The sequence below is a fragment of the Daktulosphaira vitifoliae genome, unplaced genomic scaffold (assembly GCF_025091365.1).
Source record: "Daktulosphaira vitifoliae isolate Bord-2020 unplaced genomic scaffold, ASM2509136v1 Scaffold_5, whole genome shotgun sequence".
Lineage (NCBI taxonomy): Eukaryota > Metazoa > Arthropoda > Insecta > Hemiptera > Phylloxeridae > Daktulosphaira > Daktulosphaira vitifoliae.
In genome coordinates, this window is record NW_026099576.1 from 10,553,745 (window position 1) to 10,570,525 (window position 16,781).

General features: G+C 23.2%; 1 protein-coding gene across 6 annotated transcripts in view; it reads left to right on the forward strand.

Moving 5' to 3' along the window:
- Positions 1 to 13,972, forward strand: part of LOC126907055 (vascular endothelial growth factor receptor 1) — an 18,975-nt gene extending 5,003 nt beyond the window's left edge. Inside the window, exons 5-27 of one of the 6 annotated variants that reach the window (XM_050688065.1) lie at positions 1,357 to 1,495; positions 1,901 to 2,061; positions 2,217 to 2,403; positions 2,494 to 2,620; positions 2,894 to 3,072; positions 3,282 to 3,445; positions 3,543 to 3,687; positions 4,114 to 4,272; positions 5,472 to 5,627; positions 5,692 to 5,822; positions 5,892 to 6,060; positions 6,525 to 6,634; positions 6,696 to 6,846; positions 7,974 to 8,198; positions 8,261 to 8,393; positions 8,457 to 8,691; positions 8,828 to 8,953; positions 10,683 to 10,812; positions 10,890 to 10,971; positions 11,854 to 11,959; positions 12,035 to 12,227; positions 12,354 to 12,465; positions 13,489 to 13,968. In XM_050688065.1, coding sequence (XP_050544022.1) covers positions 1,357 to 1,495; positions 1,901 to 2,061; positions 2,217 to 2,403; positions 2,494 to 2,620; positions 2,894 to 3,072; positions 3,282 to 3,445; positions 3,543 to 3,687; positions 4,114 to 4,272; positions 5,472 to 5,627; positions 5,692 to 5,822; positions 5,892 to 6,060; positions 6,525 to 6,634; positions 6,696 to 6,846; positions 7,974 to 8,198; positions 8,261 to 8,393; positions 8,457 to 8,691; positions 8,828 to 8,953; positions 10,683 to 10,812; positions 10,890 to 10,971; positions 11,854 to 11,959; positions 12,035 to 12,227; positions 12,354 to 12,465; positions 13,489 to 13,498 — 3,330 coding nt within the window. In that variant the 3' untranslated portion in view covers positions 13,499 to 13,968. Of the gene's footprint in view, positions 1 to 1,356; positions 1,496 to 1,900; positions 2,062 to 2,216; positions 2,404 to 2,493; positions 2,621 to 2,893; positions 3,073 to 3,281; positions 3,446 to 3,542; positions 3,688 to 4,113; positions 4,273 to 5,471; positions 5,628 to 5,691; positions 5,823 to 5,891; positions 6,061 to 6,524; positions 6,635 to 6,695; positions 6,847 to 7,973; positions 8,199 to 8,260; positions 8,394 to 8,456; positions 8,692 to 8,827; positions 8,954 to 10,682; positions 10,813 to 10,889; positions 10,972 to 11,853; positions 11,960 to 12,034; positions 12,228 to 12,353; positions 12,466 to 13,488 lie in introns of all 6 variants that reach the window. The other 5 variants (XM_050688064.1, XM_050688063.1, XM_050688066.1 and 2 more) reach the window with 5 other exon arrangements.
- The last annotated feature ends 2,809 nt before the right edge of the window (positions 13,973 to 16,781 follow it).

Here is a 16,781-nt window from a genome sequence, read left to right on the forward strand (position 1 = left end):
AAAATTAAACACTATCTAAAGATTTGCATCGAAGCGTTTTTTTTTTATAGTGATTTTAATCACTGTCAGATATCATTATACTTGATCAAACTAAGCCACGTCACCACTGTGCAGCAACCTCCCTATGCTGGATTTTTTTTTTTGAAATTAAAAAAAAATTCTAAACAAAAATGTAAAACCTTTAGATAGTTTATATTTACAACTACTCATGAAAAAAAAAATTACGTTTACACTCTTTAATTTTCCCTTTTTTTAATCTATATATTATTTTATTTATTTATAAGTGAGCGTGTTACTAGTAACATTTTTCTGGGATTAACTTAATTTTTAATTTTTAGCACATACCACATTATTGATTTCAAGTCTTCAAATATTTATATATTAATAATTACTAAACAATAAAACCAATATATGTTATTTAGGAAGAAGATAGAAGAACAATAGTTTTATATGTATACAGAGTGTCCCGCTTTGTGTATACATTAAATGTACTAATTTGACTATATAAACTTCATATTGTATAATTGAAACTTTATTATAGATAATTTTTTACATATATAGGTGTTGGGTTATGGGGGAACTTAGAATATCTTAACCCTTTCTTTCAAACAACTAAGTTATTTTTTTAATTGATTGAGTTAAAAACACTAAATATTTTATAATTTATTTTATAAAATGTCTTAAATTATTGATTTTGATAAATAAGTAATTAAACTCACTTCTGTTTTTGCTACGGGTGCACATGCTGGAGAAACAATGTGTAATGACAAAGCTATTTTATGTATCATTGCTTTTATGCTTCTAACTACAGAATTATTTTGTGTATAATTGTATTGATTGTTTGTTTTTTTAGTTGATATGTTTAACTATAGATTTGATTCTTAAAATACTTCAAACTAATTTTTTTTTTAACAAATTAATGGATTTTCTTATCTATTTTAATAGTTGTAGTTAGCTTATTAAATTAACATCAACTGCCTATTAAAAAATTATACATTTTATTCACACTATTAGTATTATTTACTCCAGTAGTATTTTCCTAAATGATAAGAGACTATTCAATATTTAATTATTTAAAAATATACTTATATTGGAAAAAAAGAACTGATCTTGATAATCTTATAAATAAATGAGCAAAAAAATAACGCATTATAAATAGTAATAAGTGTAACAGTTTTTAATTTGGCTTAAATGTTAATCTAAAAAAAAATATGTGGTTATAAAGTCACATAAATAAATGGAAATGTTCTATTTGAAGTTCATAAAATAAAAATTGATAGTTATGTTTACTTAAGTTATCCTTTATCTGTAAATATGTACATAATGTATGTATGTGTGTGTATATTCATATTTCAGGTTAGTGAAAATTTATATTTTGATCCAAAAGTAGGATATAAATTTAGGTCACCATCAGTTCGAGATTCGGGTGAATACAATTGTGAGGCAGTTAGAAATAATATCAGTGAATCGCGAACCTTAACTGTATCCATTAATCGTGAGTTGGTCTAGTTATATGTTTATTATTGGTTGCTTTTATATAAGTTAAAGAGTACAATATATTTGTAGTATTTCTTTATAACTTTGTATGTTAGTTAACTTATGTTATATTTTTCTTGTAAATTAATGTTTGTGATATCTCATTAAAAAAAAAATAATTTTTTCAAATATTAAATGATTAAATGATTATTAGTTATCTTAGACATCTTGTAGTAAATAATTACTATTCAATATTTTTTTTTTAATTTTAATTAACCAACTAAAATGTGAAACTAAAAATAGCCATACAAATAATACTGCTAACATTTTCAAATTTTTGCAGCTTATTCATATTTCATTTCATTTTTATAATATTGTATATAATTAGCAAAAAATTTCATGTTTCGATACTATTTACTTACAGCCAAAGTTGATAAAGTGGTTATGCCAATAATAAATAGTAGTACTTCAAGTTCTGAACATTTAATTGTTGGTCAAGAACTTTATTTAAACTGTTCAGTTAGTATGGATATTGGTATATCATTCACACTACATTGGAGAGTTCCAGATTCTCAAAAGATTGAGGTAAATTTATTTTATTTTGTCAATAGAATTAATAATATTATATTTAAGATGTAAATATATATTTTTAAAGTCTATTTCAGTATAAATTATGTTAAATTTCATTATTTTTTTAAATTTGTGAGCCATTATTTTATAGTTAAATTTTTTGTTCCTAGAATGGTCATGTAGTTATTGGAAAGGAAAAATTCTTTAGTGGTGTTAAACAAGGAGTTACTAAAAGTTTTGGTAGTAGATCACTCTTTATTAAAAATGTTACAACTGAAGATGAAGGAAAATATACTTGTGAAGTTACTGTTCATTCTGGTAGCAAAAATAGTGCAGCATATACTCTAAAAGCCTATAGTTAGTTATGTTATACTTATTTCTATTGTACTTTTAAATATATTGTGTTGTATTTTTACCCCTATTTAAAATTGAATTTTTTATCTTCAGCTCCTGATGTAACTTATTTGGACTTAGTTGTTCAGGGAGGTGTTTTTCAAATTGTTCGACGGGCTGGTTTTCGTCGTGTTCAATGGATAGTTCAAGTTTCAGCTTATCCAAAACCGACTCTTATATGGTAAATAGTAACTCAAACATTTAAAATTTTTCTTTTTATCTCAATAGTTTCTTTGAAATAAATTCTAGACTAAGTGGGGTATTTAAAAGTATTATTAAAATTAATTGATTGAAAACTTAAAATAATAAATAGATTTAAAAAGGATGCTATTTGTATCTATATAAAAATTAAAAAATATCACTCAGTTGTAAGCTTAAGATCTTAAAAATTAAACCTAATTTAAATTAAAAAGTTTCTTAAGTTAATTTATGTATTATTTGTATATTTCATTAGGAGAGACCCAGAAGGCAAAGAAATTGGATTAAACCAAGACAAAATATATGTTGAAAATGATAAAATTACATCAAAATTAGTTATCAAAGATTTACAACTATCTGATTCAGGAATTTATGAGTTAACTGCTGATAATGATGCTCATAGAAAACATATTAATGTAACTCTTCTAGTTGAAGGTAATTAAAAAACAAATATAATATCTCATTATTATTATTCGACAAATTAGTAAAAAATAAATCTTTGCATTTAATGGTCACTTAAAAAATTATACTTTAGTAGTATATGGTATAAAAAAAAATCATTATTAATTAAAATATCTTAAAGTTAAATTTTTAGTAGAATTTTTTAATTAGTTTTAGAGTACATTTTTTTTTTCACTTTGTAGATAAACCAATTGTAGAAATAGTAAACAGTACAATTTTCTATGAAATTGACCAAGTTCATATTGTAGAATGTTTCATTGCTGGATATCCTTTACCTATAGTTGAATGGAGTTTTAAAGAGTGTTCCAACTACCCTAGTTGTGATGAATCATTTATTCCAATAACAGTAATTATTTCATTTATTTTATTGTACTTTAAGCATGTTGAATATTTTTAATATATCTATTTAATCTAACATTTCAATATTAAAATGTATTTTTTAGAGGCAAATGTACAGAGAAACATCAATGAAAGAAACTTTTCTTGTATCTCAAGTTAATATTACAGCCAAAAAAACGGGAATTTTAATGTGCAATGCTTCAAATGATTTTGGAAGTACTCAACATGATACTATATTCCTAGTGACTGGTATAATATTTGTTTCTTATTTCTTTTACTATATTTAATAATATTCACAATTAGATTTCAATTTTATATGACACGTGTAGGCGTTAATTAAAGGGTCTTAACCCCTCCAAAATTTAAAAAAAAAACTATATATTTATCTTTTTTCTCTTGCCTCTATGCTAATTACTTGATGTACCAAGTAAACTATGTAAATAATAGTTTAAATTGATATTTTAGTGAGGAAGAAGTTGGATATAATTAATAAACCCCTTCAAAATTTTTGTTGAAATTGTGTCTATGACACACGAAACTAATTTGATCCTTTGATTTTTTGGGTAAAATTTTAGATTTTTTAGAAGAGAAAACTCATTAAATACTGAATTTAGTTCATCAAATTTCTTTTTAACAAGAATATTCTTTATTTATTATTTATTATTTATATTTTAGATGTTACTAGAGGTTTATCAATTAAAGGGCCACCTGTTGTAGTTGAAGGTGACAATATTACAGTTGAATGTGGAGCTTCAAAGTATATGTATGCTCAAAATATTAGCTGGGCTTTTAGAAGCCCTAGTAACAATATAGAATTAATTAGTTCAAATAAAAGTGAGTTTGTCCATTTTTTGAATTAATCTAAATATGCCAGGTTTTTTAACCTAATAATTATTATTTAAAATTAAAATTATATTAAAAATATTAGTTTAAAACGAAAAATTCTTAAAAATATTTAACTCAAAAAGCCATAAAAAATTATTAAAAAATTTAAAAATGCACACTTTAATGTTAAACATTTGAAATGGTAATATTGTTCTCAATACATATATGCAATTTTTTAAGAATTTTTTGTGGCATTTAGAATTAAATTTTTTAGTTTTAAATTAATATTATTAATTTAATTTCAGCCATATGTGATCAATTTTTACTATACTAGTTATTTTTGTTTTATAAATTATATATAGTCTTCAGAGACACGTATATAATACAATATATACTATAATTCTAGGGGTGGCCATGGCCCACTCCAAAAGCCATTTTCTGGTCATCATACATGTCTTTATGATTTATATCACTTTATTAATCCTTAAACTTGCAGTGAAGTATTTAAAAAATTGACCATATGCTATATAAATTATCTCATCTATTAACAATATAGTCTAATTAACTTTTAACATTTTTTTAACATTTAGATATCAGTAAGACTTAGAGCTTAATACTGTGAATACATAATGGTTATTTAATATATTTTAAAGACCTTAATATACTGTTACTTTTCTAAAACTAATTATTTAATCAATTAAAATTATATCAGAATCCAGAAAACGTCAACTTAAAATTTAATAACTTGTCACCTAAGAATAAAAATAATTTAACTCAAAATAAATGTTTATAATAAACCACTTTTAAAAATAAAATTATGATACAATTGTATGGAACTTTAAATTTTTATTTAAGTTAACTCTAAAAAGGAAAATAAATTTTTCAATATATTTATAAAAAAAAATGGTCGAAATATTGTGTTGGCCTATTTGTTCTCAGGTTATGGTGGGTTTAAGAAGTTGTAAAGTTGTGCCCTTACAATTCTTTAAACAATATGCAGAATCATCACAATTTTTTACCTAAAAAGCATTTTATTTAGGCGGTGATTCTTCTTCCTAGTTTTAATCCTAACTACTTGCGGTGAATAATTTTAATAAACAATTTAAAAGGTGTTACATTTTGTTAAATCTGTTAGTAAAAATTGATGACTGTATTGAGTAACTACAGTGTAGTTTTAATAATTTTATTAACTTAAAAAAATATTTTAGCACAATTTATCACACAAAATGTCACCAAACATTCATATCGTTCATATTTGTCATTAAGACAAGTAAACAATATTTCTAATGGAGAGTTTTTATGTGTGATTTCTGAATTAGTAAACTTCAGTGTAGTTCAACTCTCATACCCTATAAAAGTAAACAGTAAGTTAATAAATTTGATTGAAATTTTTTTAATAAGAACTATTAAATAAAGATTTTTTTATAGTTGCTCAAGCACCAGTACTTTATGATTCTTCTAATTTAAATTCAAGTGATTGGAAAGTTAAAACTGGTAATCCAGTTCAATGGGGATGCTATGTTAGTGGAATGCCACAGCCAACAATTATGTGGTATAAAGTATGCACTTTAAATTATTTTAGTATAAAAATACTTAATAAATTATTAATATTTTATTATTATTTTTAGAATAACAGTCCTCTTCGTTTAAAAAAAAATGAAAGTAGGGTTCTTTTGTTAGATAAAAATCAAACGCTTCTTATACGCTTTACAGCACTTGAAGATGAAGGAGTATACAAGTGTAATGCTTCAAATAGATTAGGAAGTGTAATTTCAACTAACACTTTAACACTTATAGGTATTGTATAAGTTGTATTTTATAATATCACAATATTATAAAATATGTATTTACTTACAATATTATCATGAATATTTATTAACTTACAGACTCTGCCCTGTAAATTAATAAATAATTGTGTATACCACACTGTCTATATACTTCGTTAAATTATTTATATGTTCTAATCCTTTAAATTTAATTGCAACTGGGTTCCATAATTTTAGACAAAAACCTTATATTTTAAGCATAAAAATGAATAACCATTTAAACATTTTCTTAAAAAAAATTATGTGCATTGCATCTTTATAAGAAATTCTATTCTGTAAAAATTGTTTGTAACCAAATTTAAAAAGTAAATAAATAATAAAATAATTATAACAACAATATTTGGCTAATGAATGATACCTAGTTAACTATAATAAAACTAAATATAGTTATATATTATTAGCATATATGAAATGTTTTTATTTATTTATCTATAGATAAACCTGTTGAACATGAGCATTTTGGTTTTATCGTAGTTTGTGCAGCACTTGCCATACTTGTTGGAGTTTTTATGATATGTTTTGCCACGCATTTAAAAAAAGAAAGAGTATGATATTTCATTTGTTTATAATATATGATTTTCTAATCTTTTTTTTCTGTTCTTTTAGAAATTGAAAAAAGAACTAGCTATAGCAGGATTGTTACATTTTGAAAATGGTGCTGTTGAAAGTTGGAATCCTGATTTGGGGATAGAGGAACAAGCAGAACTATTACCTTATGACAAACGATGGGAGTTTCCAAGAGAAAAATTAAAACTAGGTCAATAATATAAATACATTTATAATTAAGTATTTCACTATTGTAAAGGCTTTTTGTTTTAATTTATACTTGAATACTGATTAACTATCAAGAAAAACTCGGGCCTTTATAATTAGGCTTGATTGGTAAAATATGGAGATTGATATTACTTGCTGATAAAACAAACTACTAAAATTTAAAGATCTTTAATGATTTATTTTTAATAATGATTTTGTTTTAATCATTCCATTATATTTACAATATCCAAAATAATTGTTGATAAAAAATAACCATTATAATAATATGTAGATTATTTATATACAGGATTTTTAGTAAGTAAGGAAACAAGTTAATTGTTAGAAAAAATGAGAGCAATAGAAACCCGTTTTCTTATTTACTAAACACTATATAATTGATAAAAACTATGTATAATTTAAATAGATACATTTATTCACTAAATGTTATTACCATAGGTATATACTACAGAAGTAGGCTGATAAGTAATAATTTTTTTCTTTTATTCATTTCTTAAAAGTTTATAATATTAATATTTCTATAATAATTTTTAGTTTTTGTTATTATTATGTTTTTGAAATTTTTTTATCCTATTATTCATTATTTTTAATTAAAAATAAATCAATAAATACATATTTTCTTCTTAATTTACATTTTTTTAAATTATATTTGAATGTTGTAAAATTCTGCATTGTAGTATTGTTTTACTATAAATAAATTAAAAATAACTAATATATAAACCAATTATCATGTTATTCTCGTTGACAATAAAAAAAAAATATGATCAACAAATTGCTTATTGATATTAAAGATATCATAATATTTCAATAAAATATCAATATAGAAAAAACGTTTAATATTAAAATTATATCATATTCAATAATTGTGCTTTATCATGACTAGAATTAATTCCAAACTATATTTTTAAATAAATATATTCTTATAAGTCAAATACAATAACTGGTTGTTTGACTAACTTATTGGCTGATAAAAATATAAGACCTTGATATTTTTATCCAACCCATTATGTTTAGTTAACTATGTACTTAATAAACTTAATAAGAATTTAATTGAAAATGCATTAATATATTTAACACAATAATTAGAAATAAACAATTTTATTTTTACTATAGGTAAACAATTAGGATCTGGTGCATTTGGAATTGTATATAAAGCTGAAGCAATTGGCATAATTGATGATAAAACAAGTACTACAGTTGCTGTAAAAATGGTTAAACCAAATACTGATCCATCTTATGTGAAAGCATTGGCCTCTGAACTAAAAATTATGATTCATTTAGGTAGACATTTAAACGTAGTTAACTTACTTGGTGCTTATACAGGAAATATAAATAAAAGTAATTATTTTAAATTTAATTAATATTATTAAAACTGTATTATTAAAATCACTAATTTTCAGGGGAATTAATGGTAATAGTTGAATATTGTCGTTTTGGAAATATACATGATTATTTGCTAAAACAAAGAGATTGTTTTGTAAATCAAATAACATTAGATGGTTACTTAGATTTTAGTATTAAAAATATATCCAAGTAATAAAAATTAAATATTTCATAGATAACTGAGTCTAATATATTAAATTCTTCTATTTTTAGAAATCCATATTATGTTAATGTTCCATCAAAGAATAATTCTCATGGAAAAGTTGATGATAGCAGTACACAAATTGGTTCTGATGGTTATTTAGTTCCCGATGAGGTTGAACCTGAATGGCGTTCCAATTACCGAGGAGATTACAAAAATCTTAATGTAAAGCCCATTTGTACTCATGATCTGATATGTTGGTCATTTCAAATTTCTAGAGGCATGGACTACCTTGCTAGTAGAAAAGTATTTAAACATGTTTTTGTCAATTAATAATTTATTAAAATATTTATAACAAAAAGTTATAAAAACTGTATAAAGCTTAATTTTTTATAAATAAATAAATTAAAAACGTAAATTATGAAAAGTTAATTTTTTGTAGATTCTTCATGGTGATTTAGCTACCAGAAATGTTCTATTAGCTGAAGATAATATTGTAAAAATTTGTGATTTTGGATTTGCAAAGACAATGTACAATAGTGAAAATTACAAAAAAAAATCTGCCAAAGTATGAATCTATATATTATTTAAACTTCAATAAGTCTTTGTTAAATAAACAATTAATTTAAATATATATACAAATATTAATTACAATAATAATATAGTATTATCATGTTTTAATAGAGAATTTTAACTAACTATTTTTCTAAAAGTTTACTCAATATTGTTATACAACAATATAAAAGTAAAACTCTGCAGCTTAATATTAAATTTTACTTATCAGTATTTTAAACTATATTAGTACAATAATTTTTTTAATTAAATATTTCCTGAGAGGAATACTAGTACAATTTAACAGTACACCATTATTAATATGTCTATCATTTAATATCAATATAGGTTAATTAAAACCAAATAATCTTTATTCATAATTTATTTCCAACAAATAAAATCATATGTTTTTCAGTTTAACTAATTCTAGAAATTAAAACGAATTTTCGTTGTATTTGCTTCTCTTGGAAAATTGAAAAAATGAACTGGGATTGTTATGCTTCTTAAGTACAAAAATATTTTTGTAATTTTAAATAAATATTAAATATTTTTATTGAAAAAACTCTTGATAAAAAAAAAAATATTGTATTAATTTAAATCCTTTATTTATTTTTATAAAATATACCATAATATATAGTTTATTTATTTGTATGACATTGCATTAAATGTTATCACTAAAAACTAAAAAAATTTTATTAGGTAAACAATTTAATTATTATTATAACTAACATGTTTAAACATTTAAGATTTTAACAGAATTTGGTATTTCATTAAAAATTATGTTAACTTAAATAACAAAATTCAGATAGTTAAACCAGGTTACTGCCTCTGGCATTACTTTGATGAAGATTTCCACCATCATATCTCCTTATTTGATAATCTAAGATTATTTGTTGCATCAAAATTGCACTCTGGTCTCTCTAAACCTCCATTTGTACATAAGTTTGTTACAAATTCGATGTCTTGTGTGTATCTTATCTTAGTTGAATCTTATCTATGCCTCTTAGGTAGGTCCATATCTACGTTTGTCGGTTTATGTTTGTCATATAGGAAAACCAGTGAATGATTGTGTTAAAGACTGTGTCTAATATTATGCATATAGCTTATCTATGCTGAATATCTACCACCTCAGTATGAATATTTTCTTCCCACACTTATTAATTTTCCTATAATATCAATTTTAGTTTTAAAGTTTTGCTACTATTTAATGCAAGTGTGCCTTATAAGTTAATGTCTAGTTCAATATCACACCAAGAATACACTGGTTACTGCATTTATAATTTTTTTGCCACAAAAGTAAACTGATATGTCCTTATTAACTTCCCTGCTCTTTAGACAATATATGAATTTAGACAATTTAGTCTTTGGCTTGATTAAACCACAAAAAAAAAAAGCTATGAACTATAACTATGAATATATATGAATTCTGAAATTATCAGCTCCTTAACCTATATTCCAACTATCTAGGGTTGGACTTATCTCACAAAGATTTGACAGGATTATTACACCAACTAACGACCTAATGCAACCTCATTACGGCTGTGGGAATCAATAAGGGGTGGGTCACCTATCCGGGAACTAATAGCAAACAGTAAAGCTGAACATCAGCTCTAAAACGGCTATTGAATGATCCACTGCGCATATACATATAATATACATATATTATTATGTATATTTAATCAATAATGTTAATAAGAAATGCATTTGAAAGTTAAAAAATTTATTAATTCATTTTCTTCATTCAGGATTTATTACCAGTTAAGTGGATGGCTATTGAATCCCTTCGGGATAGAGTTTTTTCCACACAATCTGATGTTTGGGCTTTTGGTATTGTTCTGTGGGAAATTTTTTCTCTAGCAGTTACACCTTACCCTAGTAAGTTATCATTAAATTATTACTTATTTTTATAAATAATTTTTTTAATTTCTATTAAAATTTTAATTTTTTAATAGAAATTCAACAATTTGAAGTACTTTTCAATAAATTAGTGGAAGGATACCGTATGGAACAACCAGAATATGCTAACTCAGACATGTAATAGATTGAATTTTTTTTTATAAAATTTATAAGAAATAATAAAATAAAGAAATAAATGAAATAAAGAAATTAATTATTAATGGAAAAGTGAAACAGATCTAATTGACAACTCTTAAATTTTGACGCAATCAACATTTTCTTGTTATTATTTTATTAAAAATAATTTATGCCTTCAAATTTAATTTTAATAATAAAAATAATGAAATATGTTTTTAAATTTAAAATTCTTTAATATTTCAAAATAGTCAATTTTTAGTACTTTTTTGCAACAACGATTAATGGGTCCATAACATTTGTAGAATAAGTAATTATAATTTAATAATTATTAAATTACAAGCATTTTATTACATAAAGTGGGTATGTAGCGCAGGTGGGTACATCTAGTACTAATGTATATTTATAATGTATATTCCACCCATGTTATATATCTACTCTATATATTAAACTGCTTGTAACTTAATATCTACTCATTCTAAAATTGTTATTGACCTGTTAATTGTTGTTGCAAAAAAGTGCATAAAAGTAAATTATTTATTAAAATATATTTTAAAAAGTTTTATAAATCTAATAAACAAAAATTACTAATTTTCTTAATTCTTTACTATTACCTATCTCATTCGGTAATGTATTTTGCCTTGGTGTATAGGTATTAGGATTTTATTAAGGTATATTGGTTTTATGTAATATTCTGGCACAAGCAATAACTTTTATCAAGGATGTTAAATAAAAATTAATAAAATAAACTGCCTATGATTTTTTTTTCTACATTAATTTTAAATTATTAGAGTGACTTAATTAATGAGTTTGATATTTTTTATGTTTCGGTAATAATATATAATATTTTAAATATTTATGTTAAACATTTTTTTAATATTTTAGTTACAATATTATGTTGGATTGTTGGAAAATGAATCCCTTAGCTAGACCGTCATTTAATAACTTAGCTCAAAGACTTGGTGATTTACTTGAAGATAGTACAAAATCTGTTAGTACTAAATCTAAATTTAAATAAAATTGTTAATATTTTATTTTATATCAAATCTATTTTTAATATTTTTAGCATTATATGAATTTAAATGAAGTTTACTTAAGGATGAATACTGAAGGCGCCCCATCAACTGACTATTTGAGTATGCTTACTGCACCTACATATTTAAACTATACACCTGTATCTGAAAATAATTCTCAAAATGTATCGGACCACTCTGAAACTAAAGATGATTTTGAATTGAAACCTATGCTTGAAAATCCAGGTTAGTAATTTAAGAATTTTTGATAAAAAAATGTATTGTGTTGTTGATTAACATAAAGTATTACTAATATTTTAACATTGGTGTTTTGGTATTTTTCTTTATTTAACTGTTTTAAATAATTTTTAGTAGAGTGTTCGGGGTATGTTAACATAACAAAGCCTACATCTTTTTCTAACCCGCATTATATTGTTGTGGACAAGTCTGACAAACGACCATATTTACAATCATCACATCCAAGGTATATTAATGCTGGTTCTTGCTGCTAGAATATTTTAATTTTTTATTTATTTTCCTATCTTGAATAGTTTCTAAATAAATTATGTAGTGGTTATTATTTTTCAATATATAATTGTTTTAAAAATAAAAGAAAATTTATCTTTAAAAAAAAAAAGATTCTTGAAGATTATACCAATTAAAATCTTATTAATTTAAAAATTATTTTTCAAGAACTCAATTTTTGAAATAAAATTTGTTTCCAAATTTTTATAAGAGTTATATAAGTTTAATACACTTTCATATTTATAAATGTCCTCCAGGATTAACAATTTAATTGTTGTATTTAAATTTGTACTAATTTCAACCATGCTAGGTCCCAAATTTATGGATTTTCTAATTAATATTACCTATTGGTACTTATTTAAATGTAGTAAAATATGAATGTTGTTTATAAAATTAAAAAATTCTAATACTTTCAAACCTTTATATATTTATTTCGTTAAATAAAATTTAAAAAATGAAGATATTATTCCTTTTGTTTCTAATTATTCCTATTGATAAACCTACAATTTTATAATCAGTTTGAACATCATTAATTAAAATATTATACAATGTTTATGCTATAGATAACTGAAAATATTTTGTTTAAATTATGGCTATAAACAATATTATCTTTATGAACCTATTTAAACCACCTGAATTATCCATAAAATTACTAATGTTACTAAATATTATAAACAAATATTTAAAAGTTTCATTTTATATATTTGTATATATATATAAGAATTTTATGATACATGATTCTTTCTCAAAAATAATTGTTAATATTTGATAGCATCTTCTAAGTTATTGAATCAATAGTATCAACCAAATTTTTTATAGATGATATTAGTAGTGTTAATTTCTAATCAAACATTAATTTTAATTACTGATCAAAATAGCTTAGCGTGTGACAATTTAAGAATGCTTTAATTTTGTTTGACCTTCTAAAGCTTATTACAAAAATTTTTAATGCTTAAATTTAATTATATTTTATATAATTTAGCCTTGTTTAATTCATTAAGAAAAGTCTGATGGGAACATCTACGAATATATTGTGTTTGGATTCAGTGTAAAAACAAAATTAAGTAACATTGTAGTAAAAAATCTACATTTGTTATGAAGTATTAGTGTATACATTTAAAACAATTGATTATAATACTGGTTAAAACTAGTCATTGAGTAATAGGTAATGGTTAATGTTTAGTATTATTAAATAATAATTTATTTAAAAACCTAATAATTACATTTGAATTAGAGTATTATAATGTCAATAAACTCTTAAAAAGTACTTGGACTGTTACTCAAAATTTCATTTTTTATATTTGATCAATCTCATATTGTATAAATTAATTGTTATTTTTCTAAGAATAATTATTTAAGGGATAATAACTCATTCCATCCATAATTATAGAAACTTTATTATAAGTTATTATTTTTCTGATCACAATGACTTAATTATATTTAACTGACATCAAATTTATTGATTTGTACTGATATTTTAAATATAAATGTTATTATTATATTATTGTAGAATGTTTTAGATCACTATGTTAGTTTTATAAAACTATAAAAAGTTTTAGCTATTTATATTTGTTTTGTTTTTACAATTTATTTTAAATATAATCGTTATTAAATATGTGAAAAAATCACATGATGTACTATAGTGTTCAATTTAAATATTATGTATACATTTTTTTACCATCTTAAGAAGATTTTTAAAATCAAAAAAGCATTTTTGTATTATGTTAGTGATATATTAAAAATAGAAATATTCATTCAATTAAATTTGACTCCTATTATTTATAATTCCTACTTTGAATTAAAATGTAAATTAGAACAAAATTTATTCATTTCTAGTATACTTAAATTATTTTAATTTATTATTGTACAGTATTGCATTCCTATTGTAAAGCGTAATAAATATTGTGATTTAAGTAAAAATTAAAATTTGTATATTTATATGTTAATTTAAATTTATTGTTGTATTATATAATAATTATTTTATTATAATTTTGTTTTTTATAATTTTAGTGTATTTACCATTTACCTTTTAGAAATTTACTTTATTGTTTAATGGCAAGAACATTAACAAGTACAGTATAGATTCAACATAGTGAACTTGAGGGATTTTTTTTATTAGTATTATATGATATCTGACATTGATTTAAATCAATACCTTAAAATACTGATGCATATTTTTAAAAAATTATTATATTTATCAAAAATATGATTTTTGACTAAAGAGGCCGATTACTTATAGAAGACAAATCGTTTGAAGATTTTTAGTCATATTATACATTAAACAAGCTTCAATTTAAAATAATATAAAATTATGAGAGTATTCCATTTCTATGCAAAAAAAACTACAAAATAGACCATTTATATTGAAAATAGTATGATTTGTAGCTTTAATGCTTAATAATTCCTAAAAATCGATATTTCATTTGATTTTTCTTTTTTTATCATAAAGTATAGTTTACATGGGTATAATTTGAACACAATTTTTAAGATATATAACTTAATATTTCTCCTCTTAAAAAATATTTTTATATAAAAGGACACGTAATTATTAAAATTTTTGAGAGACTATAGCAGAATTCTGTCAAATACCTATTATGTAACATCTTCCTTACTAGAATATTAATTAATATTATTAACTATTTTAATTAAGCCTAGAAATAAACAGACAATACATTTTACTTACCCTATCCACTAACCGTACAAAACCGCCCTATCTCCCTCAAATGTTTCTAATGTATAATCTTTTGATATATCCAAGGCCGTTTTTCGGCTTTGTTTTCGACGCAGCTGTCAAACCCAATATTTTAGGGTCTATTACGTCAGATGGTAATTACTATTTCCTAATAGATACATGACAATTTTAGCTTCGATGAGAAACTGAGAAGGTATTAATTTTACTATGTGTTTTTTTATGTGTGTCTGTTGCCACTTTGTCTCAGCTCTCAATGGACCGATTTCTTTCAATGACGTTAAAAACGTCAAAAAATCACAAATTATATCTAGTTGAAAACATTGCCCTTGAAAATTGAAAAAAATTTCCCTCGTTACCTGTAAATGGCGCAAATTCTCCCAAAAATTACGATTTTTAAAATCTGTAAATTTTGACATTTTTGTCTTAAAACTGCTATAACCTTTCGAAGAATGAACGAATCAACATTTTTTTTTTATATTGAAACCTTAGATATTTCTCTGTCATTTGATATCATTTTTTTGAAAATCTAACTCTTAACTTGCTCACAAAGGGGTTTTCAAAATAGCAACTTTTGAAAATGTTCCGTAAATACTGCATCCTTTAAACATATATTAAATTAAAGTTTATGTTACGTACTATAAATTAACAGAAAAAAATAATTGTACCAACGACTTATTTTCTATGTGCAAACGTCATACCGTAGTTAAATCACATGCTATTTTTGTGTTCAATTTTTTATTTTTTTTTATTTATTTTAAATAACTTTATAAGGGTTTGCCATAGTAATTAGTCCACTAATACATATAAAATATACATGAATCTAACTTACATTAAATATACATTTTTTATAAATTTGACCCTTTATCTGCCCACAGAGGGGGATTTAAAATGACTACCGAATGCTATTTTTGTGTGAAAATACTCGATTTTATTTTTTACATTTTACTTCACATTTAATCACTGTCAGATATCATCTATACTTGTCGCAATTATGCCATGACCTCACTGTGCTATCGTTTTAGCTTCGATGCGAAGCTGAGAAGGTATTGGTTTTACTAAAATGTGTTTATTTTTATTTTTTTTGTGTTTGTTACCACTTTCTCAGCTCTCACCGAACCGATTTCTTTCAATGATACGTCAAAAGATCTCAAATCGTATCTAGTCGAAGACATTACCCTTAAAAATTGAAAAAAATTCCCTCGTTAAAGCCGTAACTTTTTCAAAAATGAACATATCAATATAATTTTTTTTCATAGATGGTTGATGTCTTTACCTATCATTTGGCATATAATTTTTGTAAATTTAACACTTACCCAGCCCACAGGGGGGGATTTAAAATGACAACTTTTTCACAAAAAATTAACTTTTTCAACTTAACTTTTGAAAATGTTCCGGAAGGTCTGACACTTTTATATATATCTTAAATTAAAGCTAATGTAATGTACTTTAATTTGAAAAAAAAAAATTCCGGACTTTATCTTATCTTCATGGTGAAAATGTCTACCGAATGCTATTTTTGTGTGAAAATTTTCGATTTTATTATTTACATTTTTTACTTTAAAGTGCTATAACTTTTTAAAAAA